General features: G+C 37.1%; 1 protein-coding gene across 3 annotated transcripts in view; it reads left to right on the forward strand.

The window, feature by feature from the left end:
* The window catches only part of CADM3 (cell adhesion molecule 3), a 1,289,148-nt gene that overhangs the window by 1,211,128 nt on the left and 53,886 nt on the right, over window positions 1–24,134 (forward strand). For all 3 annotated transcript variants that reach the window (XM_044059344.1, XM_044059345.1, XM_044059346.1), the window contains one exon: window positions 18,940–19,062. In XM_044059344.1, coding sequence (XP_043915279.1) covers window positions 18,940–19,062 — 123 coding nt within the window. The remainder of the gene's footprint in view (window positions 1–18,939; window positions 19,063–24,134) is intronic.

The following is a 24,134-nucleotide window of genomic DNA, read 5'->3' on the forward strand; positions in this document are numbered from 1 at the left end:
TTGGCACTTTACTGTTTGGAATCTATTTTTCAGAAGTCAGGGCTAAAGTAGATGGCCTTTGGTTTACCAAGTTCACTGATGGTTGGAAATTGGGTGCAATCACTGAGTCCCCAAACAAAGTTAACATATTACAGGACCGGCTAACACAGACAAATGACTTGTGCCAAAACCACTGTCTAAAGCTAAACACAAAAAAGTGCATTATTATCCCCTTTGCAAAGCAGAATTCCCTGCCAATTACAATATTGACAGCACTCCCCATAAGTTGAAATCCAGTGGTGTGAGATGTGGGAACACAGATAGATAGCAATCTGAACTTTGACCACCAAGTTTCCACAGTGGTAAAGAAAGTCGTCTACGTTGCACATCTCATAAGTAAGGGCATCGCATCCAAGTCTAAGGATGTTATAACTCCACTGTACTTGACCCTCATCAGACCATTAACAGAGTACAATGCTCCCTTCTGCATATACCTCACCAGACACCTGCAGCAGCTAGAGAGCCCACAGAGGTTTCTCATGAAGAAAGCACAGGGCCTCCAAATAATGACTTGCATGGAGGGACTGAAAGCCCTGTCACTTTTCTTTGTATCATATAGGCTGCTGAGTTGCGACTTGTGCCTGACCTACAAGGCAGTCTCAAACACTGCCCTGATGGAAATGCTGCACATCTACAAGTCAAATGGCACAAGAGTCACTTGCTGTAGGGATCTTAACCTAGCCTGTGACATTAAAAGAACATGCTGGGGAAATGGATATGTCTCCCAGAGATTGCCACTACTCTGGAATAAACTTCCAATTCACGTAAAGCAGAGATCCTCAGTGACCGTATACAAGCACCACCCAAATAAATGGATGGGCGCTGGTAATTTCACCCCAGGGGTGGCACCCATGTCCTTCATGGACAGAGGTAGTCAGTGTTTATCATAGACTCACTCTGCGAATTACATCCATCTAAACAAGGACAATTGAGGCAACTCAGAATTAACGTGGCTTATTACTTCATTTGTGTGTGTGTGTGTGTGTTTCCTTGTGTGCATGTGTGTGTGTGTGTGTGTGTGTGTGTGTGTGTGTGTGTATATATATATATATATATATATATATATATATATATATATATATATATGTATACAGTATGCAGTAACTAATGAGGGGGTGTAGGTATATTGAAGATTTACCCACAGTTGGTATGGTGTGATCATGAGGGCAAAGCCTGAGTGATTAAACAAAGCCAACCATGGGTAAATCCTCAGATACCCACACCCATGCGTTGTTTGTTGCTATTATACAATGACATTACTCAGGAAAGAAATTGCTTGAATAATGTCTTTGCATAACAGGGCCATAGTATTCCTCCATGTCGTTTCTTCATTCTTCCATGCTTGATGATATACTCCGCATCTGTATGGGACTTGGTTTCCCATGTTTGCACATTACATCAGTGCTGTTGAAGAAAGAGTGGAGAAAGGCAGATCTCTTTTGCCTATTTTTTTAACTATAAAATTCAGGTAGTTTAGAGGCATAAGAGAGACAGGGCATAAATACAAGGAAAATCATGTACATTTATATAGTTTTGCAGAATGTACCTGCTTTTTCTCATATTTGCTCTGTCTGCCATATGTACTTTTTAACCTCTTAGCTCATGAAATATGGACAGAGCCTTAAAACAAGGGACAAAGGCTGCCAAATAGGGACCGATTGTAAATGTTGCTCTTTTAAACTTAGAGAGCTGCTAGAATAACAAGAGTTGTGTTATCATGCATTGTCTGAAGGATATGAAGTCTGAAACTGCAATGTGTGACATTCTTTGATGACTTTGATGACTTACATCATCAGTGGTTAGTCAGAAATTCACAAATATGATTTGGAATAGATCAGAAATATGAGGCAAAATCTGGATATTCTGTGAAAATCTGAACAGTTGAGATGTATGCCTCCGCAGCATATACTAATAGAAGAAACTCTGGCTGCTCAATGGTATTTCAGCAACCGGACTTTTTTCCATATTTATATGCTCGATTTGCAGTGGGCATACTGGATAGGCTGACAAAACAGCATACACGTTTTTAAATATTAATGAGCTTTCCTTGTATAATTATAGGTCCTGAAATATTTAGTAATTCAGTCTTAATATATTTTTACTTTCTTGTTGGTCCCAGAGAAGTCCATCAGCTGGAATGCATATAGTATTTTGTTGAAAACAGGCAGCCAGTAGTCTTGACAACAGTGCTGTCATATAGTTGTCCATGCAGCATTTGTGTATTAACACAGTTTTTTTTTGATATACCAATGACAATATCCTTACTTTCCCTGTTCTTCACTGCTGTGACTGATGGTGTGTATTTCCAGAGGTATGTCTTACATAGCCAATATTTAATACGCTATTACATTTGAAATACTGATGCCTTTTGAGACAAGCTTACACAGGTGTTCACTCCTTATAACTTGTGGGATTTGTGGTATGAAGTGTTATACTTATTTTTCCAGTCTGCTGAAGTCATTACTGACATAGAGTTACTGAACGTGCCATGTGCTTTTCAGTAGATTTGATCAAGCTATGGGCCATACCTAACCAAGCAGCAAATCACAGTCATGGAACACAAATGCTAGCCAGTGCTGAGTCTGTTTGTGACTGAATATGTGTATCTCTTGGCCTTAACATGCAAAAGAGTGGCAATTTTCTAGTAAGACTGCATCAATACTGTGATGGAAGAGATCATCTTATGTAGTTAATGCCTTTTCCAGTATTTTTGGAAACTGTTTCTCGAATTACTTTAAACTTGTGTCTGCTGTCGGTGCCTTCATTATCTCACGGTCACATCTCACAAAACTGTGCATGAATGGAAATAAAAATATGTATTACATATAAATACAGAACCTGAATATGTACTCTCCTTCTTGTTTGGAAAAATACAAATTGTCACTGTCTTAAAAGGCTGGAATTTATAAACCATAGGTCTGGCTTTAGGTGCACATTTTGAATTTTGATAGAATCTCACTTTAAAAAAAGTTAAACTTTAAGTCCACTGTATGACATCAGTGTCCTCTATGGATTTTATTTTATAAATTGTGCTGTTGTGGGTCATAGGACTTTACCCAAATTCCAAGTTGTATTTCAACTGAAATGCATTATTTGGGACAGAGTTGATAACAGAATGAAAATGCCTCTGTTTACTGTTCTCACATAAGTAATACTACAGTTTTGACTGTACAGCATTGAGGTCAACTATGAGTTGTTAATTAGCTTTTCCCTGTAGTCTTCCTTTAATTCCTTCCATTTGTACCTACATGTTGAGTGTATGATAAGAGTCCTTTAATGAAAATGTTATTCACAATTACTCTAAAAAAGGTAATTGCTTCTGGCATACTTTTTCTTAAACTGCGTAGACCTGAGTAAATCTGAATAAATGCCAGTCCCTGCTGTGTATTTTAGTGCAGCTACAAGTTGTTCCAATTTCCACCTCACCTCCTGCTTTAACTTTGAATTTGTAAATATGTAAAGTGGTTATTATTCATTACATGAGTGCATAGAACTATGTGACCTCAACATAGTGTATAACTCTGGGGGAAAATAACTGACACCCTAATTGAGAGACTTGTGATTAAAAACAGTATTATTGCCCTATTCTAGTGAGTTGCAACTTCTACTGCAGCCAATAATGGAATGTATATCACTGCAATGACTAGTAAATGCCTGCATTCCTTACCCTTTTCAGAAGAGACACATAGAATTTGACAATAAAATCTGGACAGCAGCAGTTTGGTGATTTATGTATTTCTGAGATATTAGTGGATATAATACAGATAGAAAAATGTGGTTATCCAGGAAGGACATAAACAACATTTTTTCAGGTGTGTGGCCTGACATAAAAACACTTAGTTTCATAGTGCTCAAGTGAAAGTATTATTTGATGATTATATGGTGATTCTATGCTTGGGATTTCTGCATCACATTCCAGCATCTGGGATTTGGCTGTCATCTCTGCTTGTTCAGCTCTATAAATGCTCTTCCTTCTCTGCTTGTAAGTTTGTGTTTTTAATATTTTTTGGGAGGGTACCTTGTTTAGTCCAGTCATATTTTTATTAATTGGCTATTATAAACTCTCCATGGCCAGTGAATTTGCCATTGTCCTTGAGCCCTGACTATGATTAAAAAGGTCTGAAGTCAATCAAATTAATACATTAATTTAGATGCTCAGGCTTACAGTCCAGTGCTTTAATAATAATGTATTACTTTCACCCATGTAATGATTTATTGTTATTAATTAGCATTTCCTGCATAAAATAATTAATGGTGAACATGACTTGATGCTTAAAAGATTACTATTAAAAAAGGTTGAAAAAATTTGCTATCACATTATCATGTCTATATGTATATGTAAGCTAGTGCTCTTTTTAGATACTAAGTGGATAAGCAGACTGATAAAATGTCATTTTTGGTCTGTAAACAAACATTTTTTTATCCCAGTTTAATTTTATTTAAAGATTATTTTCTTGATTTATACAATTTCTGATTTGGCAGGGAGAAAATAGTAAACGACTCATTTGTTGCTATGAGAGACAGTATAGGTTAGGTAGAATTTAACTGAATTTATAAAAGCACAGCTGGTCTAACTGGCTGACTTCTGTCCCAAATGATCACATGCACAAGTGATTATAAACCACATTCTTTTTTGTAAACAACCTTTACAATATATTAAGAACTAGGAATATATCCTTCATCTTTGCTGTGTGATCTCAGAAGTCGATATATATAGAATTGTGGAGGTAGGGGGTGAAAGGGGCGCTTGTCTTGGCGAGTAATGCAGTAAAGTGGGATACATTGTTGTGTAAGGGATTTTAAATTCACTGAGAGTATGATCATTTTTCCACTGCATGTTTTGTGTCTTTACACACATGTACATGTGTATGTACATGTACATACGCATATACATATACATACACATACCGGGACGATTACCATATTTCACGTTTGGGGAAAACAGTTGTAAAATCATTCAGGACTGTTCTGCAAAATTAGAGATAAATGGTAACCTTACTAGTAACCTGAAACTTGTTTTGTAATAAAAAGATATAACACTTCTTCAATCGGAATATTAGTTTAAGCTACAGAAATATGACTTTTTGATCTAATCGATATTTTGAATATTCTTTCAGAAGTACAGTAAAGGAAACACTAGTCTAACTGGAAAATACACTGACTGCTGTATGTAAAGTATAAGGTTCTTAACAGAAACAAAAGTTTACATTTCAGCCCAGCTTATCCTATCTTCTCACATTGTGTACGTTCTGTAGCTCTACTTGTAAATCTAAATTATTCCTAAATACATCTGAGGATTTCTAACTATGATGAAATTATAGTGAGGACTTTTATAAATGTTTTGCTTTATTTTATATTTTTGTGTTATGTCTTACTGTCTCTTGCATGCATGCTCCAAATAACGCTTTTATGAGTTTTATTTCCCAAAGCTGCTGCTTTATGCATAAATCTCGTATCCACCCATGTAATGTCTTTGTATTTTATGGAACACAGCATAACATAAAACAATGACAGCATCTCTTCAGCAAGCCATGACATGAGAACTACTAACAAGCTAGGGTTAGAGCTGCATGTTCTTGATGCAAACCGCACATTCTACATGTACCATGTCCTATGTCTTTATAGGCATCTGTGATTAATTATTTAACCTGGAAGCTATTTCATTTGTTGACTCGCCTGTTTGTTTTTCATCTCTCTCTCTCCCATCACCATCCCTTTTTCAACATTTTTTTTCTATTTTTTCATCATTGCCTCATCATTCATACTTGCTCACCTGCTATGCATACCTGTGTCATGCCAACCACCACATCCATCATCGCTTCTGCCTGGTCATCACCTGCATCGACTGGCTTCAACAATAGAAAAAGGTACTTTTTTCTTTTCCTTTGTAGATTTCCCCACTAGCTAATGGAAACCAGGAATGTGTGCTCATTAAATATAAATACATGTACATTATTATGAGTCTGCCAGTTGCAGATCTGCTCTCAGCTATGAAACTTGCAGAAAGCATGATCTCTCTAGCAAATTTTAATTTTAATCTGTAGGGCTTCCTCCCTTGATGGAAGCAGCTATACCGCACTTGCACAGTATTGAGATGTTTTGTACTGCTATGTGACCCAGTGACCTGGAGGAAAATGAAATTGAAGATAAATGTTATATCAGAAACAGAAAACTTAAATAATTAATATATATTTTTATAAAGAAATATACAAAGCATAATACGAATATCAATATATAACATTTTAAAGTAGCTATGTCATCATAAAATAGTACAATAAACAAATATAATTATGCTTTTCTGTTATCTTTAAATTTTGTAGCTTTCATGATGCAAGAGTGACATCCAAGCAGTCAAGTAACAAGCATATTGTAACAACATTTTAGAATAATTTCCCACTTGAAAGTAATGTTGTAGTCTATTTGACAAAATGATTTGTCTGAAGCAAGTATTATCATTGTTAATGTATTTTAAACGCATGAGGCTTTGTTGCATCTGTTTCTTTGCTTAATTGATATGTAAGTGCCAATATTAGCATAACAATACCATGCTCATCTTTTCTGGGTCATTTAGAAAACGATTGCTAATTGAATAACTCATCACATATTTTTTTCTAAAATCAGAACTGTAATTGATCATCTTAAGTCACCTAAATTTGTTTTTTCTTAGGTGCATCATTTGTATTTGTATATTTGCATACCCACTTACTTATATGAGTAGAATAATACAACCAAGGGATACAACACACAGAGGATTTTAGACCGGGAAACAGGAAAGACAAGAATGGGAATGCGGGACTAAGAATGTACATTGTTTCCGTAAACAGGCAAACATTTGAAGTAGGAAAGATGGGTAGCATGTAAGGACTAACACAAAAAGCTGGAAAAGGGTGAGGTTTACCGTCATGGGTGCACAAACAAAAGAGTGGCAGGGGAGGTGCTGACACATGTGAACAATAGAATTACAGGCATAGAGACAAAAGGAGGACAGTGTTGATGGAGAGGATTGGACAACAAACAGGAGAGGGAGGTGATGCACCAAGAAAGGGAATACCCAAATGAAGGATAGGGTAGGTATAAATCTCCTTTATCTGCACTGCCTGGGGCTAGACCAGGTAAAGGTCAGTCAGCATACTGGCTAATCTCTCCAGTAGGGCCTGCCTGAGATGGTAAAGGCAAAGCCAGGCAGTAATGTACCTCCGTTAGCCATCCGGTCACCCTCACCAGGTGGTTGATACGGACTTCCAGCAGCTGGTCAATTAAGTCCCTCAACACCTCCACCCATACCTCTCAGCTGTACAGATTTTCACAGAATGTCCAGATTTTTGCCTCATATTTTTGGTATATTCCTCCTAAAATGTGTACCTTTCTGGCAAATAGCTGAGGACTGAAGTCATTGAATAATGACAAATATTTGAGTTTTAAGACTCCATGTCCTTCAGAAAATTCATGCTAATGCAAAACCCATTATTCTATCAACTTTCTAAGTTTGTAAGAGCAATATTTAAAATTTGTCCCTATTTGTGCCCCCATTTTAGGCTTTGTCCAGATTTTTTTGCTGTAAGATGTTGAGAAGTATGCAAACCAGTCCTGTGGGTAACATACTGTACACCCCTAGCAGTGTTACCAGAGAGAGAACACTGGTGCTCCCTTCTAGTGAACAATTAAGTGTTTATAAAAAGAGCATAATTACCTATATCTAGCCAGATCAGTGGTGTAAAATGATAAAAACATAACTATGCCCCAGTTGACCTAAGTTCATTTAATGGCTTGGTACTTATGGAGTTAGAGAGAGAGAGAGAGAGAGACCGGTATAAGCAACTGATGCCCACCTTGCTACGCCAAGGCAGAAGGTTATTTTCATCCCACCTTAGTACTGTGCCTAAATGAAGGAACAGAAATGCCTAGCATATAAACAGGGAAATGAGAACCTGATCCCAAACAAGCACTGGATACACTCTACCCAAATAGTGTGACTGGGACATTATGCAACTGCTCTGGAACTCAGCCATTCATCATGCTAAAGTAAAGTGAAATAGTAAGGCATTGTAAAATTTTCACAGCATTGGGAGTGCAGACTGTGAAACTAGCACTAGGAAAGAACACTCTCAAGCAGTGGATTTGTGCAGAGATACGTTCTATAACATTTTTGATTGAAGTCATATTTAAAATGTGATTAGACCTGGAGGCAGTAATGCTGTGTTTAAGGCTATTATGATTCTTCCAAGACAGCTTGCATTGACCAAAATGTACCCAGTTCTGGCCTCCTTTACGCAAGTAAGTAGATTTAGTGGATTTAGTGACTAACCTACAGGTAGGCCTGAATGCCAAGAATTTTTATTGCCTGGAAATACCACTACTTTCTTAGTTCCATGCACAACAGGTATTGTACACGTGCATCAATATATTTTTTTAAACTGCTTACACTTATCTGTGTCATTGTTTAAAAAGCGAAGTAAGACCAGTCAGGTTTCCATATCCGAAACAGCAGCCTTGGGTTTATCCTGTAGAGTCCTTTGGCATTTCCATGTAGTCTGAGAAATACTGTCTCTACAGCATGTCCTTAATCTAGCCCAAAACATTGTCAGTGAGCTGTGGGTCTTTTATTGAAAATGAGCCCAGCAAATCTTGTAAAGGATCACATTACTAAAATTTGTATATGCAATCTCAACATTTCAGGTAATATCCAGAGCTTGTTAGCATGGGAATTTATACTAACAAATAAACTACAAGCTTTATTCTGTGACTCAGATCTTACTTCACCTGTTCAGTCCAGTATAATGTTTATTGTATTGCCTCAACTGCACCTGTCCATTTGACAGTCTCCTGATCCCCTGTACCATGAAAAGCAAGATGTCAACCCATTCATCTGAGATGACTGTTGTTTACTCAACTGCAGAGAGCAGTTTCCTATAATTTTTTCCTGGAAGAAAACCAAGACCATCAACTTTATAAGAGCTGATTTTTCACCACATTCAGAAGTGAACTACTTCAGTGAATGGCAAAGATTATAGTCACTTGATGTCCATAATGCAACATCATCTGCAAACAACAGTGATGCTGCTCTGATGCCCTCAGACTGAATACTTTACAAACCTTGTCTGTTACTTGATACCCACCATAACAATTAGGGACAAGTGGCAGAATAATGAAAAAGTATCCAATGTAAGTCAAACAAGGCTTGTTAATCCCTCTGTCCCCTTGAAAAGAACACTATTATAAAATTTTAGAAAATCAAAATGGCTCTGCATCCAGTAGTGAGCTGAGTTTCTGCTCAGCTCAGAACTATTCAGGCTGTGCATGATGAGTCCAGCCCTCCCAGCTACCAAACTAATTCATCAAGCACGGCCATGTGACCTCAGAAATCATGACTACTCTGGTCCTTTCTTTCAAACCCCCAAACCAGACTGTACTAATATTCATGGCCCAATTTAAGAGAAAATCTCTCCTCACCCTTTAGAGATCATTCCTTTTACTGCAAATTCTGCTCACAATTAAAACCTCATCTTAAGTCCCAGGGAAATTCAAGTGCTCCCCCTCTGGGTATCTAACTAGTCTTCACTAAAGTACCATCTTCACACTCCCTCTTTCACTTCTGCAATTCATCTATAGCAATATTTGCTTACTATTTTATCTGCTCAATTTTATACATCTTGTGTTTGTAAAGATTGCATATGGCTAGTTTGTCCATTGCTTGTATAGTCTCATATCTTTGCTTTGATTGCCGTATTCTGTACTACATTGTTTATGTATGTCTGGATGGAGAATGAAACAGTTCTGTTGGAATCAGTGCTCTGCCCAAGTCAACCAAATTGAAACAAACAAATACATAAATCAATGCAGATACAATTCTTGCTGATGGCATACAGTACAAGCACTGAGACCCCTGACTTGTATATTATTTGCCGCAAGATATATCAGAGTATGCTATTATAGGCCTTCTCCAGGTACACTAAGTATTTGTGGGCAGTGCTGACTAACTCCCATGATCCTTCTGATATCTCAGCACATACATTGCTCCAAGGACATAGAATCTTTACTGTTGCTGCTTTATCAGAGACTTGACTTTTGGAAGCAAAGTTCTTTCCTGCACAATGGAAATGACTTGCCCTAGTGAGAGGGGAAGGAGTCAGATCCCCTTTAAAGGGAAACATTCTCCTCCAGTTCTTTTTGATACTGAAGACCAGTGCTATAGTTTGCAAACCCAGAGGTACTGTCCAAACTTTCCTTGCAACATTGAAAAGGTACATTATCCTTGACACCCCAGCAATATCCACCACTTTCAGGCAAGTCTGCTTTGTTTCTATATCAAGCACATATATTGCCTGAGAATCAGACAGCCTTCATGAGAAGACCAAATACAGTAATTCTTATTATGAAGAAAAAAAATCGAGCTTCTGATCTTCCTTGATAATCCAGATTGCTTGAACAAATCAATAATAAAAGAAAACAATTGGTGATTCACAGTGACTATATCTGCTCCAAAGGGTATAGCATATTGGACAACATGGATTACTAGAATATGGTCAGTATATCCTTTGCACCAAGCTGGCACACAGCTAGTAAAATGGACAAGCAACTTTTTTAAGATAATGGGTGCTAAAATAACTAGAAACACCAGTGTACAATACGAAGGCAATAAACCATGCCAAAGCCAACGAGATGGATAATTGCCAATAAGGTCCAGACAAGTGTGTTCACAAGTTCAAACCAACACTTTAATAGTTAAAAACAAAATGGTCAAGCACTTTCGTCCAAACACATAGGACATCTTCAGAACCATTTAACCTAATTGAAACATCGTTATAAATAGCATTTAAAATACATCATGTGACAAGCTTACTCATTATTCCCTAAAAGAAAAATGGTGACAATAAAAATATACTTATAAAATCATTGCTTTTTTTCCCTGAGTATTGGTAAAATAGATATATGTTAATTAATACCCTGCAATGTTGTAGCATTCAACCTTAATTGCTATTTTAATTCACATTCGTCTACTTTATTCTCCCCAAAAAAACCTTTTCATCCTTAACTTTTTCCAAAATGCCAAAAAAGAATTTAGAATTCTGACCACAATATTTCGAATGCTTATATAAAACATTATTTTCATCATTAATTTTAATGGCATACAAATGTTCATAGATTCATCTACATAGACTCCTAATAGTTTTTCCCATGTAAAAAATAGTTACACTTTGAGCAAATTGCAATATACACAAGTCCAAGGCTACCACAATTACCTGTGTCTAAGCCAATACATTGTTCAGGTTCACCTATAGACACTGTTTTGTTTTGTAAAATGTAGCCAAAATAATTGGACCTACCACATTTTTTGGTTCCTTCTTTAATTCTCCTGTTCAACATTGCCTGGTGCTCAAGGTAGTTTTTAAAATTCTGACCTGTTTTAAAAACAAAATTGGGATTTTGACCCAAAGTGTCTAGTATCTTGGCACTACCTCTAAATATAACACAATTTTTGGTCACAATTTCTTTCAAAGAGGTAGTGTCTCCACTATACTGAATAACCATTGAGTTTGAGAATGAATTGTCGAAATAAGCAGTATTAACTACTGCTTTTTCACCTATACCCAATAAAGGGGTGTACTTTGTACCCCATTCACTTAAAATGTTTTGTCCTGTTTCAACTAACAACCTTTCTGGGGATCCTCTTTCTATAAACTTAGAAATAAGGTTTCCCAGCTCTAATTTAAATAAAGAGATATCAAAACACATTCTCGCTGCTTTTACAGTTTGACCCTTCACAATATTCTTTTTGGTGTAAAAAGGGTACTGACTTCTGTAGTCAAAGTAACTGTTGGAAAAAGATGGTGTCCTGTATAATTTGTAACCGAACTTTTGTTATACCCTGTTTTTTAAAAATAGTTACATCTAAATAGTTTGCAGAGTCATCTGAATGGTTGAAGGTAAACCTCAAAAAGGAACTGTTGTTGTTAATCAGTTGTATAAATTCATCCCTTTTTCCATCAGTTCTTTTCCACAAAATAAAAATGTCGTCCAGGAATCTTAAATAAACACACCAATACTGATCAAAACCCAAAGTAAATACATATTTTTCTCCCACACATGCATCACTAAATTAGTGTAGGTTGGAGCGCAATTTGCCCCATAGCTACACCATTTACTTGTCGGAAAAATTCATTTCCAAACACCATATAGTTGTTTTTTAAGACTATTGCCATAGCCTCCACCCACAAAATTTATTAATGTAGTATTTAAACTAGTTGTTTCCAAAACTGCATCTTGAAACAGGTTCAAACCTTCATCATGTGGAATGGATGATAAAAGGTCGATGACATCAGTAGTAGAAACCCCTATATTATCAGAGTAGTAATCCTACTTAATTCTTCTCAAAAAGTCCCATGAGTCTTTTAAAATGTACTCAATGGGTTTTATCGCATTTTGAGTCAACCTGTCTACAAATATAGCAAGGTAGTCATACTATTTTTAGCTGCTACAATTAACCTATAAGGGTTTTTTTCCATATTTTTATGTACTTTGGGTATTCCTAATATTGAAGGGGTAGTTGGATGTTCATTGACCAAAAAATCATGTACTTCCTCATTGATAACCCCTTGGTACAAAGAATCTTCTAAAAATAATTGCACCTACTTTTGTGCAATATTAATTTGATGTATTGACACTAGATAACCCCTTGGTAGAAAGAATCTTCTAAAAATAATTGCAGCTACTTTTGTACAATATTAATTTGATGTATTGACACTAGATAACCCCTTGGTACAAAGAGTCTTCTAAAAATAATTGCACCTACGTTTGTGCAATATTAATTTGATGTATTGACACTAGATAACCCCTTGGTACAAAGAATCTTCTAAAAATAATTGCACCTACTTTTGTGCAATATTAATTTGATGTATTGACACTAGATAACCCCTTGGTACAAAGAGTCTTCTAAAAATAATTGCACCTACTTTTGTGCAATATTAATTTGATGTATTGACACTATTCCATACTTTTCAGTATCATACAAAATTGACAACATCACAATCATATCCTTCCCTGTTTACCATCACCATACCTCCCCCCTTGTCAGGTTTCATTACCTGCAGAGAGTCATTGTGTCTTAACTCTTTTAACAAGTCCATCTCTTCCTTACTAAAATTATAACATTTTCTTTTAGAAGTTTGATAATACTGGTAAATATCTTGTATGCAGTACCTCTCATAATTTGCTATTGTAGGATGCATAGGTAGGTTAAAAATACTTTTTTCTTCATTCTAGTGTTTTGTTTCGAATTTGGGTATAACGGCTATCTTTAAAGTATACCTGAAGGTTTAATTTCCTTGTAAATAATTTAAATTCTATAAGAGTGTCTGCCAAATCTGCCTTTTTAGATGGTATAAATTTTAAACCTTTCTTGATCAGTGTAAAATGCTTTTGTGTTAGGGGAATCCCAGTGTGATTAAAAATATTGAAGCCTTCAAAGCTCATCATTTTCTCCCCAAAGGCTGCAATAATTCTATCTGCATGTTCAGTATCAGTACTTAATTCACTTTTTGATTCTTGCCCCAATAAACCTTGTTCTCCCTGGTTTTCACATTGGTTAATGGGTAAGGTTGAACTAAAAAAACATTCTGTTTGTTCTTACTATTTCTAGTAGAAATTCTTTCTGATCTCCTCAATTCTGTATGTTCCACATCAAATACTTCATCTTCTTCTTGGTTGTTTCTAACAAAACTTTTCCTATTACCTCACTGAGTCCAACGATAACCCCCCCCCCCCGTAGCTCCTGTAACACTTTGCCTATTCTCATATCTATGTTGTTGCCTAGGGGTTGACAAATATGATTTAGGAAGAGGGTATGCTGTTATTATATTCTTCTTCTTCATCACGCTCCAATTTCTTATTTTTCTTTTCATTTTTAAGTTCACCTGATTTTCTGGCCTATCAAAATCATTTTCATATTTCTCTACAAAACTTTCCAAACTCCCATCATCAGGTACAACATTGTTCATCTCAATTGCTTTATCTAAAAGTTCACTGATGCCTATGTTGTTCAGTCTAATAATAAATTGTATAAGTTCAGTGTGCCATGTCTATCGAACATGGCTAAAAGTTCATCCAGGTCTGCTTGCCTGAATGTTAAACCATTGGGAAATTTAAACATATGAAGACCCTTAGGGATCCATTTCCTTTTAACACACTCAGATAAAAAAACATAGTCACATGGTACATCTCAGGCTTTCAATAAGTCTCCGGTTCATTTAACTTCCCATGAATGGTTTTGTTAAAATACCCTTAAGTAGTTTGTTGAAGATTAAGGCCAATTTTCATGTTTGCTTTCTGCAGCACCAACTCAGCTTATAGATTGGGAATATAAGGTTTTCCTTTGCCTTTGCTTAAGTGTTGGAGTACTAGATATATTTTTCTATTATCTCCACTATAGCTCTTGATTAAATTCTGGAATAATAGATTCCATCTTTTTATCTCCACTGTACCTTGCTCCCAGTTTCACTTTTTACTAGTAGCTTTTCTCATTTAATTCGTTTACTTGTTTTTTATCTGTAGTTTTTATTTGTAATTCATTTGAAAGGATTTGAGGTTCTTCATATTCAGCTGTTTCAGTCTTTTCAGTTTGTCTCTACAAATATGATTTTTTTTTGTTAAAAACTTATTAAAAACTTATTGAAAGCTCCCATTAGAGTATGATTGCATCCCTGAAGAAGAAATTTGAAAGTGCCGCAAATGTTTAGTGTATTTTAATTAGGCAGCCATCTGACACTTTTAGCATGTGAATTAAATTACTTTGGTTTTGGACACTCATTGCATTTTAGCACTGAATGCTCAAAAGTTATATAAACTATAGATGGAATTGTAAAAATTCTGATTGGTGGTTTATGGTCTGTCTGATAATCCAATGGGAGCGCGAGGACTTGGTTCACCTTTCAGCATGAATTTGAATAAAGGATTCAGCCCACTCTTATACACCTAAACACACCAATTGGCTGCCAGCCCTAGTCACGCCCATTTACTATACAATAAAAACAGTGATTGAACTCTGTAATCTTCTGCAACACTAAGTAGCTCTTTAATGCAATAATAAAGGACTGAGAAACAAACTTATGTCTACCGGTTATTTGGAGTGTCTACTTTATGTTTCTTGAGGATTCAGTGGAACGCTGGTTGTCTATTAAGACAGAGAGATACCTCTCTCTGGTGCATTTTCTACCTCTACTGAGCATTTTTGGTTGGATATACCAGTCCTGTCTATTTTACTGGTACTAAAATACCACTCATAAGACTAAAAGAACTAGGACCTTTTCTGGATACAGGTCCACTTTCCCTTTACAAGTACACTCTAGCATTTTGTGTTGTTCCTTCGGACCTATTTTAGACCAAAGGCTATACTCGCAGGTCTGGGACACCTCCGTTTGACTGACTTCCTATAACCAATGTATCTCCTGCTACATTATTGGTATTTTATTTAACATTTTTTTAGCTAGCCCAAGGTAGCGTTCACTACTTGATCCAGAGAAAAGTTATATGAGATATTCCATAGCTACATTCTCTTTTGTTTCTTTTTCAAAGCTAACTCCACCTATTTGGCTCAGCACTGCTTGTGCTTTCCTGACCAGCTTATGTATATCCCCTATTTGCAGTGCATCATATACAGGTTCTAACAAGGAATTTTCCTCTGCTTAGGCACCTTAAGGTTTGATCCAGAAACCAAGAGGCCAGTGATATAAATAATAACACTGTCATTGGCCTTTCCTACTAGATAACCCACTGCTTTCCTTAACCACAAGGGGAGAATACTTTTAGCTAAGCTCAAGAACAAGTCAGTTTCAGACTTACTGATGAATGAATCACTTGTTGAAGGAGATTTCTGAAGATGATTTTGCGTTCTACAGCTGCATTGTGATAGTATACCAACTCTGACCTAGCTTGATGTAAGACATGCCTCATCTCCTTTGTCAGACCACCTATCAGAATAGGTGAGCAGATGTCTAGACATTCTAGGCTGCAGTAATAAAGCAGATACATTTTATGTGGTTTTATTTCCTCTAAACAGCATTAACTTTTGTAAGCACAGCATACATCCTTGCACTCACTCAGTCACAGATTCATGTTATAGCTTTCAGAATTTAGCATAATTCCTACTTCACATCTTCATTTTTCAACAAAATTATTCTTGTGGCAGGAAGTGCTTGCAATAAGTATGCAAAGAAATGGTTCTGCCCACTGAGTATCTATTTTTGGTAAAAGATTCAGTTTGTGACATGCTTTGTTACTTATCATAGAGAAATGCTTATGTATTTTTTTATCTAACCACACTGTACTATCCCATTCAGACTTAAAGCTACACCTCTGGGTTTGGAATTGACCAAATGCATTAACTCTTCAATGGAGGAAAACAGAACTGAAATTAAACTACACCTTAGCAAGCTCAAGTAATGTAAAGCAGACCCATAAGATTACCAGCAGTGCATTTCTTGGCATTCAGTTTGAGGCCATGCTTCTGGCATCAGTCATTAGTTTGGGTAAGGCCCTCTTGGAGAATTTAAGACAGTGCCCAGCTTGCAGTCATCGGCAAACTTGGTCAGCCACAGACCACTGGTTTTGGCTTGTACCTCAGAAAAGTATATTTCGTTATTATTACTGTATGCTTTAATACTTGTTTTTTATCTTGTTCGTGTAAATTGTCTTAACTTTCATGTATCATTTGGAGCTTTTCTCTCCGGACCTCTGATGAGAACGGGTTCCTGACCCAGTCGGACTTTCCCGGTAAACAAATGTTAAATAAATATTCTGTCCTAGGTCTAAGATTAGCTATTTAGGCTCCACATTTGGCTATATTGTGTAACTCTGATTCCCAATCCTCGTTGAATATACTAATACTGTGGTTATGGTACTGTTTCTGCTTGTCTGTCATATAAAGCTACTTTGAAGTCATGCAGAGTTAATATGCTGGGGAGGCTTTGGGTTAGGGATCTCTCACACTGTAGTCCTTTATACTATGGACATTTTCCACTTCTTCTATGTAACCAGCATGCCATTAATAGGAGCCCTTCTACTATGACCCTGCTTCTGGAAATGGTTCTGTGTTACAGTTTATTGTCATGTATTAAAATTTCTCAAGACTTTACAGTCATTTTTGTGAATGTGAATTTATATGAAGAAAACAAAGGAAAAACAAGTTGAAAATGAAATGACGGAATGCTAGGTACAACACAAAGCTTAAGAATGGAGCCTGAAGGGATCAAGGATTATGGGCAAAGGCAATTAATAATATGAACAAGTCACTATACCTGATGACAAACTCTAACCCTTAGCTTGCACTTAGTATAAGGCAAAAAACTGATGGAAACCTGCATCTGGGTCTACTAAAGAATATCTGCAGCGATGACAATATCTGTTTCTGTCTTGCTTTGCTGTCAGTCTCATTACATTCAATAAGAGTAGTTCAGCACAGCCATTTTGGTTTCCATCCTCTATGGCTTTAGGTACTGTTGTGGTCATCTCATGCTCTGTTTATAAGTCCATGAACCGAGTCTTTGCAGAAGCATAGCTGGCTCAATGAGCTGGTACTATGAACTAGCACCGACCTGCTCAGCTCTTCAAGTGAAGAGCAAAATAAAAAGAAAGCATTCAGATGATTACAGTTAAATATATGCACCCTGCAGCTCTTTCACTGAACAACCCCAACCCTCTTCAACATATTTTATTTTAAAAAATATATATATTCTTTTAAACTTTAGCAAACTATTTTCTAGAAATGTAGCAGACAGTTGATATGGTTTATACCCTGCCTCTATGGATTGCTACAGCACTCAGGTTTTACCTTAAAAAATAATTTTTCTTTTATTTTAAAGTATAGCAAACCACCTCTTTACTGTAGCAAACAGCTGCTATAGTGTAGACCACACACGGAGCAGCACAGCACTCAAATTTGACTGCAAATGAGATACTGGTTTTAAAAGCCAGTATGACATTAAAGAGAGATCTAGATTGGCTGATCACACTCCTCCAACACTTTTTGCCTGGGGCAGTTGCCCCTCTCACCCCACCCTAGTTACACTACTGGGTCTTTATATACCTTTCAGTTTTGTACTATGAAGGCTAATATTTCTCCTACCAATGCATGACCACTGCTCACGTGAGTACAGCTGCTGAATGTAGAATGAGAACAAAAAAATAAATGTCTGCATATCTTGGGCCATGTAACAGACAAAATAACATTCCATACTAGTCCTTCTTATATTATAGTTGGCATTAAAAGACACACTGAAGCATTTTGTGAAGTAGATTTTATTTACATCCTCATTCACAGGAATCAGAACCCCTCTGTGTTAATACACATTTACTGATCATCAAATGTTTCACTATTAAGAGTGAAAGCATATGCTTCTTTCCTATTACATTATATTTTCCATTTTCCATGAGGAGGTGTTACATTTCTTCTTTCTTCTTGAAAAGTTAATGTGCCCAGGTCATGACATTTTCTGCTATTTACTAAATCATGTAGATTTCAGGAGTATTGGCCACAATAAATAGTAGGGGTGCCTGAAATAGTAAATCTCTCTCTGCTCCAACTTCCAGCACAAAAGCAGAAAGCATGAGTGATGGGTATCCAAAGCCACAATGCTACTTCTGAACAAACTGCATGTACTGGATCAGGGTTCTAACACTGCGTCTGTCAGCATCAGTGTAGAATTTGAAGTCTGATTATACATGTAATGGTAAAGTTATATTTAGTTATTTATGATTCTCTAATGTTATCTGGTATTTGAGAATTGATAAACTGTTGCAAGAATCTATTTAACCATCTGGTGTTGTAAATGCAATCACTTTTGTACAACTGAAATCTAACTACCTAGCTTGTTATCCCTCCGTTGTTATAGTAATCTGTTTCTTTCCTAGATCCCAGTGCCTTACCACATTCTGGAATTGACCATGCTGTCATTGGAGGTGTTGTGGCTGTCATCGTATTCATCCTCTTGTGTCTTCTTATTGTTCTGGGACGTTATTTGATCCGTCACAAAGGTCAGTACCCAGTCATTTGTCTTTTATGATTAGGAGTGATTACAATTTTTTTTTACTGCCAATAAATAGAAGCCTAGGGTAAGTAATGTGGAGTGTGTGTATGTATGTATGTGTGTGTGTGTGTGTGTGTGTGTGTGTGTGTGTGTGTGTGTGTGTGTGTGTGTGTGTGTGTGTGTGTGTGTGTGTGCGTGTGTGTGTGCATGCGTGCATGTGTGTGTGTGTGTGTGAGAGGTGAGTACACTTAAAGGAGAAAAGAAACATTTAAGATAATGTGTGTGAGATATTTGAGTGGAGCACTCTACAGTTAGCAAAGCATAGCCAGTTAGTGATCAGAGTATAACTAGAAATAAATGATTAAGATAATGAGAATGATCTATATGCAGTCACTTATCTCTGCTTTACTATCACATGGTTCTTGCATACCAAGGTGGAGAGCAACTTTAAACAGTAAAAGAAAGCATAATAAACTAAGAAGTACTATTTTATTTATTTATTTATTTTACATTTCTTGACCGGGATTGTCCGACTGAGCTGAAGAGCCCTTTTTCAGCAGAGGCCCGGGGAGAAAAGCTCCAACATATTATACAATTTTCATTATAAATTAGCATTAAACAGCAATGTTACAGGATTATTACAAGGCATTAAGTAGCAATACAATGTTATACAGTGTCAATAATCAGGAGTATAGCATAACTATTTCAAAGATGTGTAAAAAGAAATATGTCATTAAGACAAAACACCAGTTTTATCATAATGTACTTACATGAAGGCAAGACAATAATAGGTACTATTAGATTTGAATACAATGTATAAACACTGTGGGACTCACCACCCCCTTTTCACTTGGGGACTCTCTGTGTGCTGCGGTATCTGCTTTACTACTATTAGATTTGACAAATTTGTTTCATACCTGCCTTTAAAACACTAGTGCAAACAACTGTGATCAATATGTTTTCACATTATTAGAAATAGATGTAATGAAGTAAAATTGAATTAAAACAATAATATGAATGCACTTTTTGAATCTGCCTTTAAAATAATATACTAATCATTAGTAACAATTAATAACTGATATGAACGTTTAAGTCAGTATAGAAAGAACTGGTAGTAAGAGTCAGTAAATAGGCTCCTAGGTGTGTACCCTCATAAGCCTACCCATGCTACACAGATGTTACCCACAATTCTGATTTATATAGGTGATGATTTATTGATTACATATGTATATCGGAGAAATAGGTGCCAGACGCCGGGTGAATTTCTGATTGCCCATCCATTGATCCAAGTTGCGTTTAAAAAGGGATAGGGAAGGAGCTCTGTTACACATGGATGGGGAGCCTGTTCAGAGAATGGAAGTGCTTTGAGAAATGTCTGTCTTCCAACATGTCCTTTTTATGTTGCAAGTTAGTAGTTCTAAAGCTGTCTATTTTGTGGATGTACAAAAGGTTCATCAAAACAGGGTCCAGTGAAGCCCTGTATGCCAGGCAAAGATCACTTCTCAGAAGTCTTGAATGATACTGAGTAAAGAGACAGGACTTTGAGGCTATCAGCATAGGACATTGTGTTTACTCTCTGTATTCTTTTTGTAAGGATCCTTTGTGGATGGTCCACTTGCCACATGTGTCTCGTCAGGTATGTACTGAAGTGGGCATTATACTTTATGATGGGTCTCATAAGGGACGAGTACAGTGGTATGATGACCTCTCTGAACCTAAATGCCATGCCCTTGCTTATAAGTTGAGCAACATAGAAGGCTTTTCTTACTACCTTGGACACATGCTGGTCAAAGGCTAGATTACTGTTTACATCTGTTCCCAAATCCCTGACCAGTGAATCAACTTTTAAGGGTGTTTTATTAATGACATAGTTACCTTGGGTGGTAGACTTCCCAAAAGTGCTATAATGCATTTTTTGGCATTGAGTTTTAAGCTATGTCTTTGGCACAAAGCATTTGTCTGTATTATACCTTTCTGAAGCGTGTTCTCATCTTGAGAGGAATTCAGTGGCTGCACCCAGTTTGCAAGCATCTGTGAACTTGGTCAGCCAAAGGTCTTTGACATTGGCTTTGACATCTGAGAAGTAGATGCCAAAGAAGAGTGGACCCACATAGAGCCTGGGGGACTCCACTGGTGACCAGCCTCTTTGTGGAAATGGCCTCACTGATTCTAACCTCCTGGGTCCTTTCAGTGAGCTAGCTAGCTATCCATTGTTTTATAGGTTCATAGGTAGTAACTAGGCTGTCAGCCCAAGGGCCTATGTAAGCCTAGCCAGCAAGATACCTTAGCTTACGCCACCCAAGAAAGTTATTTTCCTGTGCCACTGTCCAGCAGAGAGACAGAAGTGATCCCCGGGGTGTATTTCCTATTTCCCATCCACTCATCAAAATTTTTCTTGAAGAGTGCTAATGAAGAACTTTGCTTGACATAGATGGGTAGCTTGTTCCAGAGTATAGGAAGCCTCTGGGACAGGAATATATCCCTCCAGTGTGTTCTGTTTATTGTGGTGACAAGTTTTAGGTCCCTAGAGCATGTAGTTTGCAGGGATTGGGATTTCTTTAGGTGTAGCATGTCCAAAAGCTCTGGGTTTGACATAGCTTTATATGTTAGGCAGAGATCACCTCAGAGTAGGTGATATGCTATGGAGTAAAGCTGGAGTTTTTTTTTTATAAAGGGTTTATACCTACTTCTATAAGCTTGTTGACAATGCCTGGGTGAAGTATTGTATCAAATGCTTTAGCCAGATCTGAGTAGGCAGTATGCACCATTTTCCCCTCATCCATTGCTTTAGTGACTTTTTCAAAGAAATCCACCATATCCAGTAAACATGACTTTCCTTTGACAAAGCCAAACTAAGATAGTTCTAGTGTCTGTAGGTCTCCTGTGTCCTTGTTGTTAATTTTCATGATAATTCTTTCTATGGCTTTGCAAATAAGACTATGGGTCTGTAGTTTCCAAGGTCCATTGAAGGTCCTCCCCTATGAAGGGGGATGGCTGTTGCAGTCCTCCATCCACATGGCACAAAGCCTGTTTTAAAACTGTAGTTAAATAATGCAGGGGTCCTAATAAGTCATATTTTTGAGTATTCAAGAGGCATTCTGGAATGTTATTGGAAGTCATGTTCTTGGATTTAGTGAATGCAGCCAGTACATGCTCCCTAGTTATAGCTGGAGGGGTTATGTTTGAGGATATTTTTGAGGGTATGGTTGGGGGTGAGAGGGGGAAAAAGCTTGAAATGAATTTGCCTGCTAACAGATTTGCTATATCATCAGGCTCAGTGAATGCGGCACTATTAACCAACAGTTCTGCACATTACTGTGTGCTGGCCTTGTGGTTTCTGACATAGCTATACAATGCCTTATGGTTATGTTTCACTTGGGAGGCTATCATAACCTCCAAGTTGTCTTTACTTGACCTAACTAGCCCTCTAGGTTGCCTATTTACTTTAATGAGAGAGTACTATTTTTTTGGAAATTTCACATTGATTTTCCCATATTTTTTTTTCCTTTTGTTGTATATTATGTTTAATTTGGGAGGCCACTAGGATAGTTTGTTTTGGGTTCCTATTAGATGACCGAAGACGCATTGTATAGAATGCATTTTGGTCGAACTTTAAACAACGAAAATGCAAAATAGCAAAGTGGCTTTTAAGCAAATTCTTTCCCAGGGAAAGAATTTGCTTGGCCGCTTCCATTACTTTGCCATTTTGGCACTGTAGTGTGATCCCGGAGTTGGTATATTTAAGTAGGGGGGGTGTGGGGGGCAAATCCCCCCACTTTATGTATTCTTTCAATTTTTTTTTTTTTTTTTTTTTTTTTAAATCACTGTTCTGAGCTTTTGAGATTGTAAGCTTTCGCTTACATGGGGTCGATTATTCATTGTTCACTTTTTTAAGTGTGTGATGATATAATATAGACCCTTTGTTTCTAAGGTTAGTCCTATGTTTGTTTTTTATAGGTACAGCAGCCTGTATGAAGCCATTGATATGGCTGTACAGAGTTTCTGAGAGCAAATCAGAATAGGCTGCTGTGTTCTCTGGGTGTGAAGGGGCATTGTACTTTGACAATCCATCAGTAAATAAAAGATAATTTGCCTTGGAATAGTTCCTAACTGTTATTGGTTTTAATGCGATTATGGACTTCATTTTGATTTTAATGGAGACAGCTTTATGGTTGGACCATACCAGGGAGGATGATGCACTAGGGGGTTGCAGCATTCTCCCATATTTGTAAGTACAAGGTCCAGTATATTGGAGCCTCTAGTGGGTATATTCATTATTTGGGCAAGGGTGATGTATTTACAAAGTCAAGGAATCTGTGTGCCTGTAGATCTGATGCTGTGAAGGATTCCCACTCTATAGAGGGGTAATTAAAGACTCCCATGAGAAGAGTGTTAGGTTTGGATATTAAGTGTCTCCAGTAGGTCCAAGTATGCATGGTGAGTTTTTTTGGAAATGGAGGGTAACCTATAGCTGGCTATGATATGGTACAGGACTTTGTCTTTGGTGATCTGCAAGTAGAGGAACTGCAGTGTGTCATCCTGTTTGACCATCATAGAGGTATGCTTGTCATTGATGTATATTGAGACACCTCCCTCTTTGACCCTTGTCCGTGCAGCTACTGGTCTAAAAGTGTGGAAAGACACGGTACTCTGTGCCACTTTAAACTATGTTTTGTTAACTGCACAGATGTCTTATCTTCTCAAGTGTGAGGAAGGCTTGAAGGGAGTGTGTTTTTTAAGCCTCTGGCATTGTGCAGTAAGACCTTGAGGTTCAGTTGAGCTGAATTTGTTATGTTGCTAGGTTTGTCAGTTTGACATTGCCTGAAAAAGGCATTATGTGATAGATCAAGTTTTAGCCAGTATTCAAAAGGCTAGAGGGTTAGGATGCAGACCATCCTTGGCAAAGCAATGTGGTTTGTTAACTATGTCTTCCCAAGCTGACAAATATTGGATCCCCTTAGAATGACACCAGACAGACAACCATTTGTTGAAATCAATCATTATTTGCTCATATTGCATCATCCTTAGTGATGGTAATAATCTGTTCAATGCCAGGCTCATACCAGTCCAAGTCACATA

This window comes from Protopterus annectens, chromosome 17.part0 (assembly GCF_019279795.1).
Source record: "Protopterus annectens isolate FY-2018-M chromosome 17.part0, PAN1.0, whole genome shotgun sequence".
Taxonomy (NCBI): Eukaryota; Metazoa; Chordata; order Ceratodontiformes; family Protopteridae; genus Protopterus; species Protopterus annectens.